General features: G+C 49.8%; 1 protein-coding gene across 3 annotated transcripts in view; it reads right to left on the reverse strand.

Moving 5' to 3' along the window:
- NBN (nibrin) overlaps nucleotides 1-15385 on the reverse strand; it is a 732941-nt gene that overhangs the window by 540502 nt on the left and 177054 nt on the right. For all 3 annotated transcript variants that reach the window (XM_069621324.1, XM_069621323.1, XM_069621322.1), the window contains exon 5: nucleotides 13817-13920. In XM_069621324.1, the coding sequence (XP_069477425.1) occupies nucleotides 13817-13920 (104 nt within the window). The remainder of the gene's footprint in view (nucleotides 1-13816; nucleotides 13921-15385) is intronic.

The raw sequence follows: 15385 nt of genomic DNA on the forward strand, positions 1-15385 counted from the left end.
CTCTCCTCGACGTCCCAGTTTCAACCCCATGACCTTCACTATTTGTTTACCAATCTGTTTACATTTATTTTATTTTATTTTCTGGGTTGACCTCTCTTCTTGACTACCTCAGACACATTATCCTGAACCCCAGGCAGATCCTTGGGACCAGAACTTGAACTACTTTGCCACCACCTGCCCCAGAGTTTCTGTGGGGTATTTTTAGGTTTTACCAGGTTACTCACCGTAGTGACCACCTTACTCCTAGTCCATAGTCCCCTTTCCTCCATACTTGTGGGACATCTCTCCGTCCTGTGGGACGGGACCGGAGCACTTTGTAAAAAGCATCCACATTTTTTTCAAAAATGTGTCCCTCCTCTCTTTCCTGCGCGGGGCCCGGCACGCGGTCATAACCCCGCCCACCTTGGCTCCGCCCCGCGCATCGCCCATCAGTCCTTTTCTATCGCCGGGTCAAAGACCCATTAGCAATAACAGAGGAACCTTATTAGAGGGGACGGCGGGCGGGCGTATGGAGGAAAGGGGACTATGTACTAGGAGTAAGGTGGTCACTACAGTGAGTAACCCGGTAATACTCCTACATCCCGTCCCCTTTCCTCCATACTTGTGGGAGATTCCCAAGCACTCCTTACAGGAACTACGGGTGGATGGAAATACCCCTTACTGAAACAGGTTCTACAGCACAGCCTGACCAAACTGAGCGTCAGCTCTAGAGCTCATGTCGAGACAGTAATGCTTACAGAAAGCAGATGTGGAGGCCCAAGTAGCTGCCCTAGCGATGGACTCCCAGGGAACATATTTCTGAAAAGCAACCACAGCTGCCTTGCCCCGCACCAGGTGTGCATGGATAACTTTAGGAGGTTTCAGCCTTTGGATGGTGAAAGACTCTGTGATGCAGGCGGCAATCCACCTGGAAATAGATGCCTTAGACGCCGGCTTGCTCTGAGGGTTACCGAAGGTCACAAAAAGTTGAGACGAACTCCTAAGCTCGGAAGTCCTGTCCAGGTAGAATTTAAGAGCTCTTCGGACATCAAGACAGTGTAGAACTCTTTCAGCCTCTGAGGCAGGGTTCGGAAAAAAGACCGGAAGGGAGATCGACTGATTCAGATGGAATTCGGTCACTACCTTTGGTAGGAAAGCCGGGTTTGTCTGAAGGACTACCTTGTCCTTGTGAAAGACCAAGAAAGGATGCTCCACCGACAATGCCTGGAGCTCACTCACTCTCCTTGCTGACGTAACGGCGACCAGAAAGGACACTTTCCAAGACAAGTACTTGAGGTCTACCGTAGCCATTGGTTCAAAGGGTTTATGGCACAGCGCCGTCAGGACTACATTTAGGTCCCATGGCGGGTGCGGATTACGAACCGGAGGGTAGAGGCGTGTCAAGCCAGCAAAATGCCTCTTCACCACTGAGTTAGTTAGAGAATAAGAACACAGGTCTGTAGAAAGGTAAGCGGAAACCGCTGAGAGATAAGTCCTGCATGACAGAACATGAACCCCTGACTCTGCTAGGGAGGACACGAAGGAAAGCACCGTGTCAATCGTGGCCACCCTCGGATCCAACTTCTTCTCCAAACACCAATGACAGAACCTGAGCCATTTACTCCTGTATTGAGATCTGGTCGAGGGTTTCCTGGCTGCCTGGATAATGCGCATGTTATCCGCAGACAAACTCAGATGCTCTAAAGACTTGAACTCAGGCACCATGCCCCCAAGCTGAGCGATAGGTGTTGAAGTTCTGAGAACCAAAACCTGGCCGGCCACCACAGGGCTATCAGTAGAAGGGAACAGTTCACAGAGTTCTTCAACTTCCAAATTGCTCGATGAACTAGAGGCAGAGGCGGGAAGGCATAAGCTCTGTTGTTGTGCCATGGAATCTCGAGAGCATCCCCCAGAAAGGAGGCTCCCAGCCCCCCTCTGGAGGCATACTGAGGAAGCTTCTTGTTTACCGCCGTGGCGAAGAGGTCCACCTCCGGTGTGCCCCAACGCGAGAAAATCCATGAGAGGACCTCCGCCTTCAACTCCCACTCGTAGCTGACCACTGACCGAGGGCATCCGCTGTGACATTCAGCTGGCCCGGGATGTGCACTGCAAGCAGCCAGACACCATGAAGCACGGCCCACTCCCTAATCTGGAAGGACAGGTCTACGAGGGGGGGGGGGAGACTTCGTTCCCCCTTGCTTGTTTATGTAATACATTGATACCACATTGTCCGTTCTTATGCGGACCACCTTGTTGACAATGATCGGTCTGAACGCCCTGAGCGCTAGGAAGATCGCCAGAAGCTCCAAATGATTTATGTGCAGGAGCTTGTCCTGAGGCGACCAGAGGTCCGAGACCTGAAGAAGATCTAACGTCGCACCCCACCCGAGAAGGGAGGAGTCCGTCGTGATCGTCACCGTAGGGACCGGGTCCTGAAACCCCGCACCCCCAGACAGATTGCTAAGAGATGACCACCAATCCAGGTCCACTCTCATGGAATCCGGAATCATTATCCGCATGGAATCCGGATCCACTGCCTGACGTCATGAATTCCGAAGGGCTATCTGGGTCTGTCTCATTTTGAGATGAGCAAGAGGAAGAGCCAGTACACACGTGGCCATGAGGCCCAGAAGCCTCTGGAACCACCAGGCCGACATGCTCTCCGACTGCGCAAACATCTGACACGTGGCCAACAGATCCGCCATTCTGTCCCCGGTCAGATACACTCTGCAGTCGATCGTGTTCCAACGAAAACCCAGGAAGATCAGGTCCTGTGAGACCGTCATGGAGGATTTCCGCCAATTCACCGACATCCCAAGATGGAACAGGAGCTGAAGGAGAGACTGGAGGTTGCCCACTGCTGCCAACGGACAAGGGCTGCGTAAGAGCCAGTCGTCCAAATAAGGATACACATGTATACCCTGGAGACGAAGATAGGCCGCAATCACCAACATCATCTTTGTGAAGACACGCGGCGCCGAGCTGAGGCCAAAAGGAAGCACCCGTAACTGGAAGTGCTCCTTTCCCAAAGAGAAGTGGAGGTATCTCCTGTGTGGATTCCAAATCAGGATATGCATGTACGCATCCTGAAGATCCACAACGCTGAGCCAATCGCCCATCTGCAAAGAGGAGCGTATCTGGCTGGGCGTGATCATCTTGAATTTCTCTTGGGGTAGGAAAAGATTGAACTGGGAAAGGTCTAGGATGGTGCGCAGGCCAGCCTGGTTGGGTTTGGGCACCGTAAACAGCCGGGAGTAGAAGCCCTCCCCTCGCTCCCCAAGGGGAACGGGAGCTCTGAGGTCCAGAAGTTTCTGAACCTCGGCCTTGAGGGAGGGTGAGCCTGACAGCTGAAAAGGAGGGTTGAGGGGTGGGGTAGGGGGTAAAGGTAAGCGGAAGCCCGCTCGAGCGACTGACAAGTCCCATCTGTCTTCTGTGATGGTCTGCCACGCGTCCCAATGAGACGCAATGCGTCCTCCCACCGGGGTCTCGTGCGAGCGCGGAAAACCCTCATTTGACAGGCTTATCGGTGGCGGTGCCACCTGAACCTGAGGAGGAGGCTGAGGAGCGGGAGAAAAACCGCGTACGCTGTTGTCTACGGCGGTTATTCCCCGCAGGAGTATCCACTCTGCGAGATTTGCGGTCGAGGAAGGTCGACTTTGCGACAACGGTCTCTGAGATTTGAAAGGAGTTTTAACCAGAACAGACAATGATTTAGCCATCTGAGTGCTATCCTTGGTTTTGGTGAGCTCTACATCAGTAGAAGAATGAAAAAGCTCCTTACCATCGAATGGAAGGTCCAACACCTTGTCTTGCACTTCCTTAGAAAATTTAGTGGCATGCAGCCACGCCTGCCGTGAGGTATCAACCCCAAGCATCAGGCCCCGAGCCGAGGTGTCTACGTGATGAGCCGCAGCCTCCAGGAGATCCTGGGCCAAGACCCTGGCATCGGAAAGGCCTCCTTTGAAATCTTCCAGCTTCTCGACTGGGATGTGCTCCTCAAACTCCGACAGACCTTTCCACATCCGCATGTGAGCTCCCGCCAATATCAATTCGGCGTTGGCCTGCCTGAGCTGCAAGGCCGAGTTGGCGAAGATTTTCCTCCCGAGGGAGTCTAGGAGCTTGTCCTCCTTTCCCAGAACCTGAGTAACCATCGTGGAAGAGGATGCTGCAGGCCTGGACTGCAAAGTGGCCGCAGCCACCACTGTGGAGGAGGGAGGCGGACAAGACGACAGGGCCACCTCTTCCTTAGAATGCAGCCTGTACCTCGTGTCAATCTTTTTATTGACAAAAGGTCCCGAGTGTGGCTTTTCCCAGACTCTTCGGACCTCGGCCAGAACGTCCTTCTGCAGGAACAGGCCGGTACGCTCCAAAGGAGACAAGGTGAACGCCCCAGAAAGCACGCCCTCCTGCGGAGCGGGTGCCTCGGGCACCGGATCATCTAAGAAACTCATCATGTCCAGTACCCGGTCATGAAAGGCTCTGATAGAGCGGGGAAGGTCCTCGTTGTCCTGATCGCCTTGAGAGTCATCTGACAGGTCAGGATCCTGCTGAGCTGTGTCAGGCACTGCCTTGTCCACTGGGGACAACGGAGGCAAAGGCGGGAGAGCAGGGGGGGGGCACCACGGGCAAGGGAGGCGCTGGCAGAACCACCGGAGGAACGGGTGGAGCAGGAGGCGCCGGTGGACATATCTCCTTGAAAAGCCCTTTGGAATATTCCCTCATTGGGTCGGTGCGCATAAGCGCTTGAAATTTACTGAAAAAAGCATCATCAGGAGATTGTTTCGGGACCTTAGGAGGCCTCTCATGAGGTGGACAAATCCAGGGACGTAACGGGGAAGGGTGCCACAACGGCCCCTCCACCGATGTATCCACATAAATCAAAGGAGCCGCCCCCGCGGGCAACGAAACATTGTGCGGAAGAGGCATCCGGGCGTTCCAATCATAAACCGGCCGGTAAGGATGTGCACAAGGGACCTTAGGTTCACCGAAGAGACCGAGCCCTACACAAGAAGCCGATGGCGTAGTTGTAGGGGTAGCACCTAAAATGGCCACCGTGGTCGTGGCGGGAACGGCCGCCATTTTGTCCTCATCTGAGGAGAACTGCGGCACGTGAGGAAGTGAGGCAGGGGTGCCCGTTGTTGGATCAGGGGTCTTGAGCTTAGCCTTAACATAAGGAACCTCGGACAAGCCGGTACTATGAGGCCTCGAATGTTTTTGTGACATACCAACCGCCAACTGAGCCTTTGAAGGAAGGACCTCGGCACTGCCGGTAAAAGAAGAACTTTGCTTCTTTGCCCCCTCAACAGATCTGGTGTCACCACAAGAGCGGGAACGGTGCGCTTTCACCGACAAAGCCTTGACCGGCCTCTCAGAACTGTTGGTAGCTTTAGCCTCTGTAAATACAGAAAAATAAGCATGTGAACTCAAGAGAAGTTTAACACATGCTGAATTAAGCTCTGGCTACATAATTCTTTGGAAAGGAGGATTTGCCTTGTGATGTCACCCTGGTGCTGGGCAAGACATGCTGTACTGTGCATGTGTGAAAGGACAAGATCCCTCACGCATGCGCTGTGTTTTTAAAGATGGCAGTGTCAGGGGTAAAGGTAGGCAAAGACAAGGACAAGGGAAACATAAAGGTCTAGTGGGGGCTGTTATGTCTGGATTTGCTTTAAAAACACTATCCAAGGGGATGCAGCCTTATAAGAGACTGCTTTGCCCCTTGTGCAGGAAAAAGGCCTCTAAAAACTACATTGCCCAGCAGCAGGTGCTCCAGGACTACAAGTCCCAGCATGCTCTGGGCAGGTCTGGACCAATCAGGAGCCGAGCCGGGCGTGGCACGCCAATGCACATGCGCAAGCCGCGAGGCACGGGGCTTGTGTTTGAGACTTCATGGAGAGAGGATGTGCGGACCGGAGCTCCTGAGAAATCACACACGAGGGGCCCAGCCCCACCGGAGCAGCAGCCGGCCCCTCGCCATTGAAAGATAAGTGCCATAGTGTTTTAGAAGCCAGTGAGGGTCGTGGGGAAAGCGCAGGGGCCGCCTTTTGCCCATCCAGAGCCCCTGCGCCTCCAAGTTAAGATAAGTGGGTGTATTTTCAGCAAAACAATGCAGCCCTTGCATTTTTCTTGGGAAATTGAAGTATATAATTCTCTGTGGAACCTTCTGTGTGTTTCCGTCTCTTGGAACCTAAGCCCAAGGGGCACATGAGGCGAAAACACTTGTGACAGTGTACATTTTGAAAACATATGCCTGCGGGGGTCTGAAGAAAGACCGCTTGTGGGAAATTATTAAAAGCTGTCACGCCAGCAAGGGTCTGAGGACAAGACCACTTGTGGCGAATTTTGAACCCTGGTACATTCCTAAACTTGGCGCAACCATCCACGTGCGACACCGCACACGGATGGGAGAACGTTGCAAACTATGTGTTGTATGTATGTGAGTGTGGCATGAGAATGAATGCTTACAACCTCTGAGGCCGCACACTAATATTTATCCTTTCTTTTAGCTTGGACCAGCTGCTTGAACTCTATGGACTTGCCACAGGACTTGACAGCCTTAACAGGAGACCCCTGGACAGGACACTAGAAACCAAAGCTAAGTCTGCATGTCGGGTTAAAATGCTTACCTTGTTTTAGACTGATCTATGTAGAAATATAATGACTTGGGGTTAGCCAGTGAGGGGCTATCTCTTTTATGTGATGTGGTGCTAATGTAAAGCAGCTAACTTTGTACCAAACATTGCCTGAAAAAAAATATCAGCACTTCCCTAAATTCCCCAGTCCTAACCACAACCTCTACCTAACCCTCAATCCAGTGTTCCTACTTCCCCCTACCCATCCAATCATCAAGACCCTAGCCCTCCTTCCATGCTCTGGTCAAGGAAGTCTGTGTAAGCTCTGACTTGCAGACTCCACGACCATAGTGGGGGTGGTTGGTAGTATGCCGCTCCTGCGCCTTAGACCCGAGCATCGTGACAGGCAGAGCCCATGCGCGTTTGTTTCACCAGTACCGCCACTAGGTACTGCAGTGCAGCAGATTCATGATATCAAGGCAACAGCGATAATGTAGCATCCAGGAATAAGCAAAGGGCTGTCCGCGGTGTCCCTTCCACATGGCTACACTGAGCATGACAGTAGTTACCTTTAAGAGAACTCAAGGTATGATCCGTTTTATCCTGCATCTCACAGATCCCGTTCCCTTCTTGAGAGCGTGCTCTTGACTGCATGACCACTGCCTCCCAATAAATGAAGGGAGGAAAGCTTAGGAGCACTGTGTTGCCTATACTGGGAACCAACCCAGACCCTAAACAGAGGACCTGAGAAAATCTCCTGAGATCAAGCCAGTAGAAAGTGTCTACAGGCTCGGGAGGATAGCTCAGGGGCAACGTGCTTGCCTTGGAAGCAAGACTACACGCAGCAACACAGGTTTGATCTTCAGGTCCGCGCTTAGAAACCTCTTGGTATTAAGCGCGTTATAAATAACCTATCATATCATACAGCAGGTGTTAAAATTAAACGGGTAATGTGAGGGTTGCATAAATCACTGATGAAATCCTCAAAATGATAAAGATATACTAAAGTCAGTAAATAAAATGGCTCAATGCTTGATCACAGATAGTCCGTCAAGAAATACGAAGAACTAAATCTACATCATGTGGATTGAAACAGAAGAGAGGGGAGCTATTAGACACTGAGGTGACTCTATTCAAAGGAGATGTGGTTCTACAAATAGGTGTAATGCGAAAGAGCCTTTCACCGAGGGCCAAACGCAACATACTTAAGGCCTTACAGCTGTGGCAAAAGTCTTAACATAAGTTGAATGGCATTTGGCAGGCAGGGCGGACTTAGATCCAGTAAGAAGTCTTTTGTGTTGCAGCAGGTACACTACACAAACGTGATTGGATGCCTTGATCAGTGATGAATATGTCAGTGAGGTACCTACGATGAATGGCAAAACTGTGAAACCCCATTATGATATTCAATGCTTAAGTTCCTCATACTTTGCATAGAAAACTCTTACTTCCAACAAGATATTCACATTTCAAAGTAAAGCAGACACAAAGTGAATGTACTTCAAATCACTTAATGTTGTCTCAGACTTGCACGATTGTGGAGAAAAAATCCGTAGCAGCACTTGAATATTTGTCATTCAGTAAACTGAAAACATGATTTTCTGCATGTATAAACCACATGTACAGGGGGGCTAACACTGTCAAATGAAGAAGTACCGGACTGCTGTCGATATTTAGATGCACACGAAATGTTGGAGCAACTCCCTGGGAAGCCGCCGAGGGAAGGCCAACAGGAAAGGCCGTCGCCCCTCTCTGCAGCTCTGCTGCGAGGGGATATGAAAGGAGTCACAGGTGTCGCGCCTGCAACACCAGAGCCGCTCCATAGCCTCCGGATGCCAGCCCGTGCACTCTCCGTGCCCACTCCGTGCCCACTACACGCCACGAGGAGCGTATGATCTCCAAGATGGCAACCGCTGTAACCGTCGCCATGGAAACCACAGCAACAACAAAGTCTGCCCGACCCGAATGGGTCCCACACCTTGCGCCGACCTCCCCTCCTGCTTTAAATGGAGGGGAGGCGCGCCGCGAGGCGAAGCTGCCGAGGGAAGGCCAACAGGAAAGGCCGTTGCCCCTCTCTGCAGCTCTCCGTTGCTCGGAGCTGCTAGCCGCAGGAATCCATGCCTGCGCCCCCAATAATGGGTGCTCCACGGCTACCACGGCCCTCCAACCGGACCTCAGACGGAGAAATGGAAACCTCTCGCTGCGCACTGGCACACGGAACCCCACCGCCTACCAGCCCAGTCTCGCACTGAGGAATGCTCGCCTGCGCTCCAGATACGCGGCACAAAGCCGCTTACACCGCCGTGAAAGCGCTCTCATCAGCTGCCTCACCGTAAAGTCCTGTTGGGTTGCCCGACAAAGCCCACAATCTGTCCATAACCCTCATAATGCCCAGTGCCGTATGCCTTACGCAGCTGCGCGGAATGCCACCGTCGTCATATGCCATCAAGCTAGTAGAGCGGATCGCACCTGCAAGGCACGCCCCACGACATCCGCCTGTGCAGATCCACCGCCCCTTGCGGTCATAAGAGCTCAGGACTTGAAGCTTCCTACAGATGCACTATCTGCAGCACAACATGTAAGTCCATTGTGCACAAACTTAAATGTTCCTCTTGCTCACGCCGCTTTGTTATGCAATGGTACCCCCACTGCCAGTATATGCAATGTTGTTGCCCCCACTGCCCTGTTGGTCAATGGTGCCCCCTCTGCTATTCCATGCAATGTTGATGCCCCCACTGCCCTATTGCTCAATGGTGCCCCCTCTGCTATTACATGCAATGTTGATGCCCCCACTGCCCTGTTGGTCAATGGTGCCCCCTCTGCTATTACATGCAATGTTGATGCCCCCACTGCCATTCTATGCAATGTTGATGCCCTCACTGCTACTACATGCAATGTTGATGCCCCCTCTGCTATTACATGCAATGTTGATGCCCCCACTGCCCTGTTGGTCAATGGTGCCCCCTCTGCTATTACATGCAATGTTGATGCCCCCACTGCCATTCTATGCAATGTTGTTGCCCTCACTGATATTACATGCAATGTTGATGCCCCCACTGCTATTACATGCAATGTTGATGCCCCCACTGCCATCCTATGCAATGTTGATGCCCCCACTGCTATTACATGCAATGTTGATGCCCCCACTGCCATCCTATGCAATGTTGATGCCCCCACTGCTATTACATGCAATGTTGATGCCCCCACTGCCATTCTCTGCAATGTTGATGCCCCCACTGCCCCGTTGGTCAATGATGCCCCCACTGCCTTTATTGCCAATGACAGGCAGGCTTATGCTCCCCACACCACCAAACCTGTACCCACCACAACCCCCAACCAAAAACCTACCTCAACCTCCTCCTGTAGTCCTCCATCCAAACTCCTGACTTGCGCCTTGGTTAACGCCCGCTCAATTCCAGCTCACACACTTGATGTACATGATCTCATCAGCAGGGATGAACTCGACATTCTTTTTGTCTGTGAGACCTGGTTACAAGACACCCCCGGACCCGCACTTGCGCTCGCAATCCCATCTGGTTACACCATATTCAGGCAGGATCGGATAGGCCAAAGGGGGGAGGGGTGGCCATCATAGCCAAGGACACCCTTGACATCAGAAGAATCCAGGGGGAACTAGGGCACAACGCCGAATACCTCCTCATCAAACTCAAAACGTCTCCCAATTCCACCATTGCCTTTCACCTCGTGTATCGCCCACCAGGCCCTCCCACCGACTTCCAAGAAACCCTCATCCATTCTCTGTCCGACAATCTGAAAAAAACCACCAAAGTAATAGTACTGGGTGACTTCAACCTAGGGCTCAACGACCCCCAAGACGCCAACGCCACTGCCCTTCAAAAAGGACTAACCACCTTAGGGTTTGTCCAAGCCATCACTGAGCCCACACACACTAAATGTCGGACCCTTGACTGGGTCGCGCAACATAACTGCCCCATTCTCCAGTCCACCATATCCCCTATCCCTTGGTCAGACCATTCCTGCATTAACTTTCACATCGACATCTCTACTGAACCATCGAAACCCACTATCCTGCTCCCCGCGACACTATCCAGGAGCTCTAAGAAACTAACTAAAGATACCCTCCTCCCACACCTACAGGTTCTAGCCCTGCAACCACATTTCCCCAATGATCCTGTAATATTAGCCAACACCTTCAACCATATCATAACCACTGCAGTAGATACTATTGCTCCATTGACAGCCAAAAAAGCCAAGAAAACTAAGCATTCCAATGCCTGGTTCACCCAAGCGCTCATGGATCTTAGATCCAAAAAAAGGGCCTCACTTGTCAAATGGAAAAGAAACCCCACTGAACCGAACAAAACCGCCTTCAAGGCCATTGCCAGAGAATACAAAATTGCTATTACTCAGGCCAAAGCTGAATCCTACAGCACAAGAATTAATAATGCGGATTCCGGGACTAAAGAAATCTTTGCTATTTTCAGGGAACTTGAATCCCCCTCAACCCCACCACCCAGCATTGTCAAAGACGAGGCCTGGTGCAACCAAATTCAAAAAGCTATGCTCGACAAACTTGACTCCCTTCACACCAAAATCCTAGCCCATCAAAAGGCTGTCTCCTCCTTACTAGCAGCCCAAACGGCACACCCTACACTGGACACACTCAACCAGGCACCCAAATTTGATTTCTCTCCCATGAGCGAATCGGAAGTCATTGCCCTCATTAAGTCTGTTAAGCCTTCTAACAGTAAGGGAGACACCTGCCCAGCTCACATCATTAAAGATTATGCGCCAGCCATCGCTACCTTTGTGACTGCTTTCATTAACTCCTCCTTCCAATCATCCATTGTACCCAGCTCCCTTAAAGAAGCCTGGGTCCGACCTCTACTAAAAAAAACATCTCTCGACCCGCTGATACCTGGCAACTACAGACCCATTACTACGGTCCCCTTCCTCTTAAAGATCTTGGACAAAGCAGCTTATCTGCAAGTTCAGAAATTCATTGAGGATAACCACCTTCTTGGCCTGCGCCAATCTGGATTTCGCCCTCGTCATGGCACTGAAACTGCACTACTTGACCTAAAATATCAAATAGACGACATCAGAGACTCAGGTAAACCGGCGCTCCTTCTGCTCCTAGACCTCTCTGCGGCCTTCGACTTAGTAGAGCACAAAACCCTATGCCATCACCTCGCAACCACTGCGAACTTCTCCCCAAAGGCTTGTGCTTGGATCAACTCGTTCTTGCAGGAGAGAGTAATGAAGTTTTTCTCAGAATCCTCCAACGCCATACCTAGTCTGATCAAATGTGGAGTCCCCCAGGGCTCCTGCATTGCCCCCACTCTATACAACCTCTACACCAGACCCCTGTTCCGTATTCTGGACTCACTGGGCATCTCATATACCAACTATGCAGATGACACCCAAATGCTCATACCCCTATCGGGAGACTATCGCACTGATACAGATACCCTCAACATCATCTACTCCACCATTCAATCCTGGATGGCAGATAACTGGCTTTGTCTAAACAGTGAAAAAACCGAACTCCTGCTGATTGGGTCCCCTGTCACACTGAGCAAACTTGACAAGGAGTATCAGGCCTTCAATATAGACAACACCCCCATCGCAGTATCACAAACCATTAAGACACTGGTGTATACCTAGAACCTAGCATGACCATGGATAGGCAGGTCAATGCTATTGCCTCTTCAGCAGCCTACCATTCCAAACTGATCAATGCTATCAGGCCATTCCTCACCCAACAGAACTGCATTACCATAGCCAGAGCTATCATTGGCTCCAGACTTGACTATTGCAATGCCCTCTTCGTCGGTACCTCCCAAAGAAACCTGGCCAAACTCCAGATTGCCCAGAACAACACCTTAAGGGCCGCAACAGGCATTTCACGCAGAGAATACATCTCTTTGGTCAGGAGAGAGGCACACTGGCTACCCATCAAAGAAAGGATGATCTTCAAAACCCTTGCCCTAACTCACAAATGTCTTCATCGACTCACACCCCCTATCTTGAACAAAGGATTCACAAACAAACAGCGTCCAGACCCTCCAGAGCCGCCTATGCCAACCGCATCCTGACTCCTCACACGCGTAGAGTGCGTGCTGGGGGCTCGAGCTTCCCATCAATGGCAGCCTCTCTCTGGAACAACCTCCCAAATGAGATCAGATCAATCGAATCCCATACATGCCGATTGACTGGAGGATGGTTCAACTGACCGCATTTATGTTTATTGCAATGTCTCAGGAACAAAATCATGCACCTCTCGCCAGAGGAACTGACAACTTCATCAGGAAACACATCTCTGAAAAACTTCAAACTAGTGATTTCATTTATAAATCTCATCTCTACTCGGTATCATAGGATACTACAGCAAATGTAGAATGGAGCGTTCAAATTAACTAACACTTTAGAAAAGAACCTCTTTGCCCATGCCATAGTTTTCACTGGTTTGCCCTTTGCTGTTCGTCATGGCACAAGTTTACACCATTTTACTGTCCATAGGTTATCACCCAAAGGGCCCTCAGAGTCGCTTTGTCGACATGCACCACAGATGCCCTTCAGGGCCAAAATAACCAACCTGTCTGTACTGCCACTGGAGGTGCACAGTACTGTCTGCACTGTCCCTTTCAGATAAGAATCTATTCTTCTTTGCAAAAACTATGAAATAATCTTTGTAACCATGAGTGGTATTCCTACAAATCGGTTGCCAAACGTCATCCATTATAAAATGTTAAATTAAGAATCTGATATTGTGGCTTCCAATCTGAGCACAAATCGAGAACACCTGGTTTACTAACATTTTATCAAAAACAATACAATCATTTAAATAACGAGCCATTTATTTGATTAAAATGAAACTTTTATACACCCACGCCTATTTGAAAAAACAGACGTTTTCGGTCGTTAGCACTCACTGTGTGCAAGTGTGTTTAGAACACACACTAGTTATTGTCACAAACCTCCTTTGGAATGCACATTGTAACATCACTGACATGCACCTGCCTTTTTGGTAGCGGTCAGACTTTCTACAGCCAGAGTTATAATAAACTAACTGCATACTTTCTAGCGCGAGAAAAACATGTGTGCAGGACCCTAAACCTATCAGGGTTCTAGTTCGACAAAACCTAAATGCCCCTCAACAGTACGAAGCTGACAAACTGTTTGCAATTCTTACACTTCTATTGTTGCATGTTAATTAGAACGGTACATTAATATTCATACACAGACTTATTTTTAAATTTAAATTAGGGAATATCATTTACCTTTCAGGTGTGGGTAGCGGCTGCTTCATCTGTATAGCTTTGACCAGCTCATTAAAATACTCTGGCTTTACAACTGGCCGCATGCAAATCAAAGCGCATATTGTCTAGAAGGACACAAAATGGAAGAACATTACTTTCAGAGGGGGGTTCATAGGTTGAGAATGACTGTTCTTGCAGTGATCAATGCTAATTGCTGTACTGCCTGGGCTAGTGAGTTCATCACAGTTGCTTACGCTACCACATCGCTTATACTAATGATTCAAGAAGGCCAGAGCTGCATGCATTCCACTTGTTCAATTGAATCCAACAGCCATGCGAAAATGACAATGGATCATTTAGAAACCCTTGCATAAAAATACCTTTTCTCAATCTTCTGCGAAAATATCTCAAATGATCATCTAAGGATCGCTAAAAATGTTATGTATAAATATTATTCATAGGCATGGTACAATGAAGCCTACAGCCCAGAATACCCCATATATTGGAACTATATTTTGCATCACTTTTAAAGGCACATTACAGGATACATGTTGATAAAAATATAATTTAGACAATTGGCCTATATAAACACACAAAATGAATTCTGTCTCAATAGTCATACAACACCATCTCGATGGAAGCTGTTTTAGCAATCTCTAGGGTTCAAAAAATGAGTTGATAGATTTCAATCTCTGGGTGGTGGGTACACATTTATCTGTGAAGCTGGTGCTTAACCAGCTGAACTGTCTAGTAGTATTATCATCTGTAATGATGAAATGACTTTCAAAAACATTGGGACCTTTTACAAAAAAAAGGTATTTGCACAGAGGGAACAGCTGAGGTCAGCACTTAAATACCGTCAAGTCCCCTGCATGCAATTGTCTACATTTCAAAAAAATGGAGCGCGAAAGCAATGAGTAAAGAAAGGAAAAATTGCCTTTATTTCTAGCTTTTACTCTCTAATTTTATTAAAAAAATAAAATACATCCATGAGTGCCACTTTTCCAGCAGTATGGAATAAGATGTCATTCCTCTCTGCAACATAGCCAGCTACAGAGAATCCCTGGCCAGAGGCAGCCCATCAGTCTGCAATCAGGCCTCCGCCCCAGGCAGCCAAGCATCCTGCACCCCAGGTCCCTTTTCTGGCAGGACAGCAGCCTGCAACCTGGCCCCACCACAGGCAGCCTATAAACCTGCAACCCTGCCATGAATTCCGGCAGCCCAGCTGCCTGCAGCCCAACCCCCTTAGCAGCAGTGCTAGGACAGGAAGAGGGGGAGCAGAGTACGAAGGCCCTATGCATAGGGGTGTAAAAAGGCCAGGCTGCCCCACAACACCCTGAGGCGAGCAGGCCCTTGCCACCTAACCTCCTGAACATGTCCACCAACTTCAGACTCCTGGGAGAAATTGAATGCTACATTGAGCCTGACAGAATACAGTAATTACCCCATCACTCTCTGTTGAAGCCATTTCCACAGTGCTCCATTTATGTGCCATTGACAGGTTCCAGCATAATAAGAACCAGCCATGCTCTCCTGCATCTCTTCTCACAGATGTTGGCGTCGTGATGAGACAGATGCGCCACCAGATAT

Source organism: Ambystoma mexicanum, chromosome 5q (genome assembly GCF_040938575.1).
Source record: "Ambystoma mexicanum isolate Mex_15411 chromosome 5q, UKY_AmexF1_1, whole genome shotgun sequence".
In the NCBI taxonomy this organism is placed as follows: Eukaryota; Metazoa; Chordata; class Amphibia; order Caudata; family Ambystomatidae; genus Ambystoma; species Ambystoma mexicanum.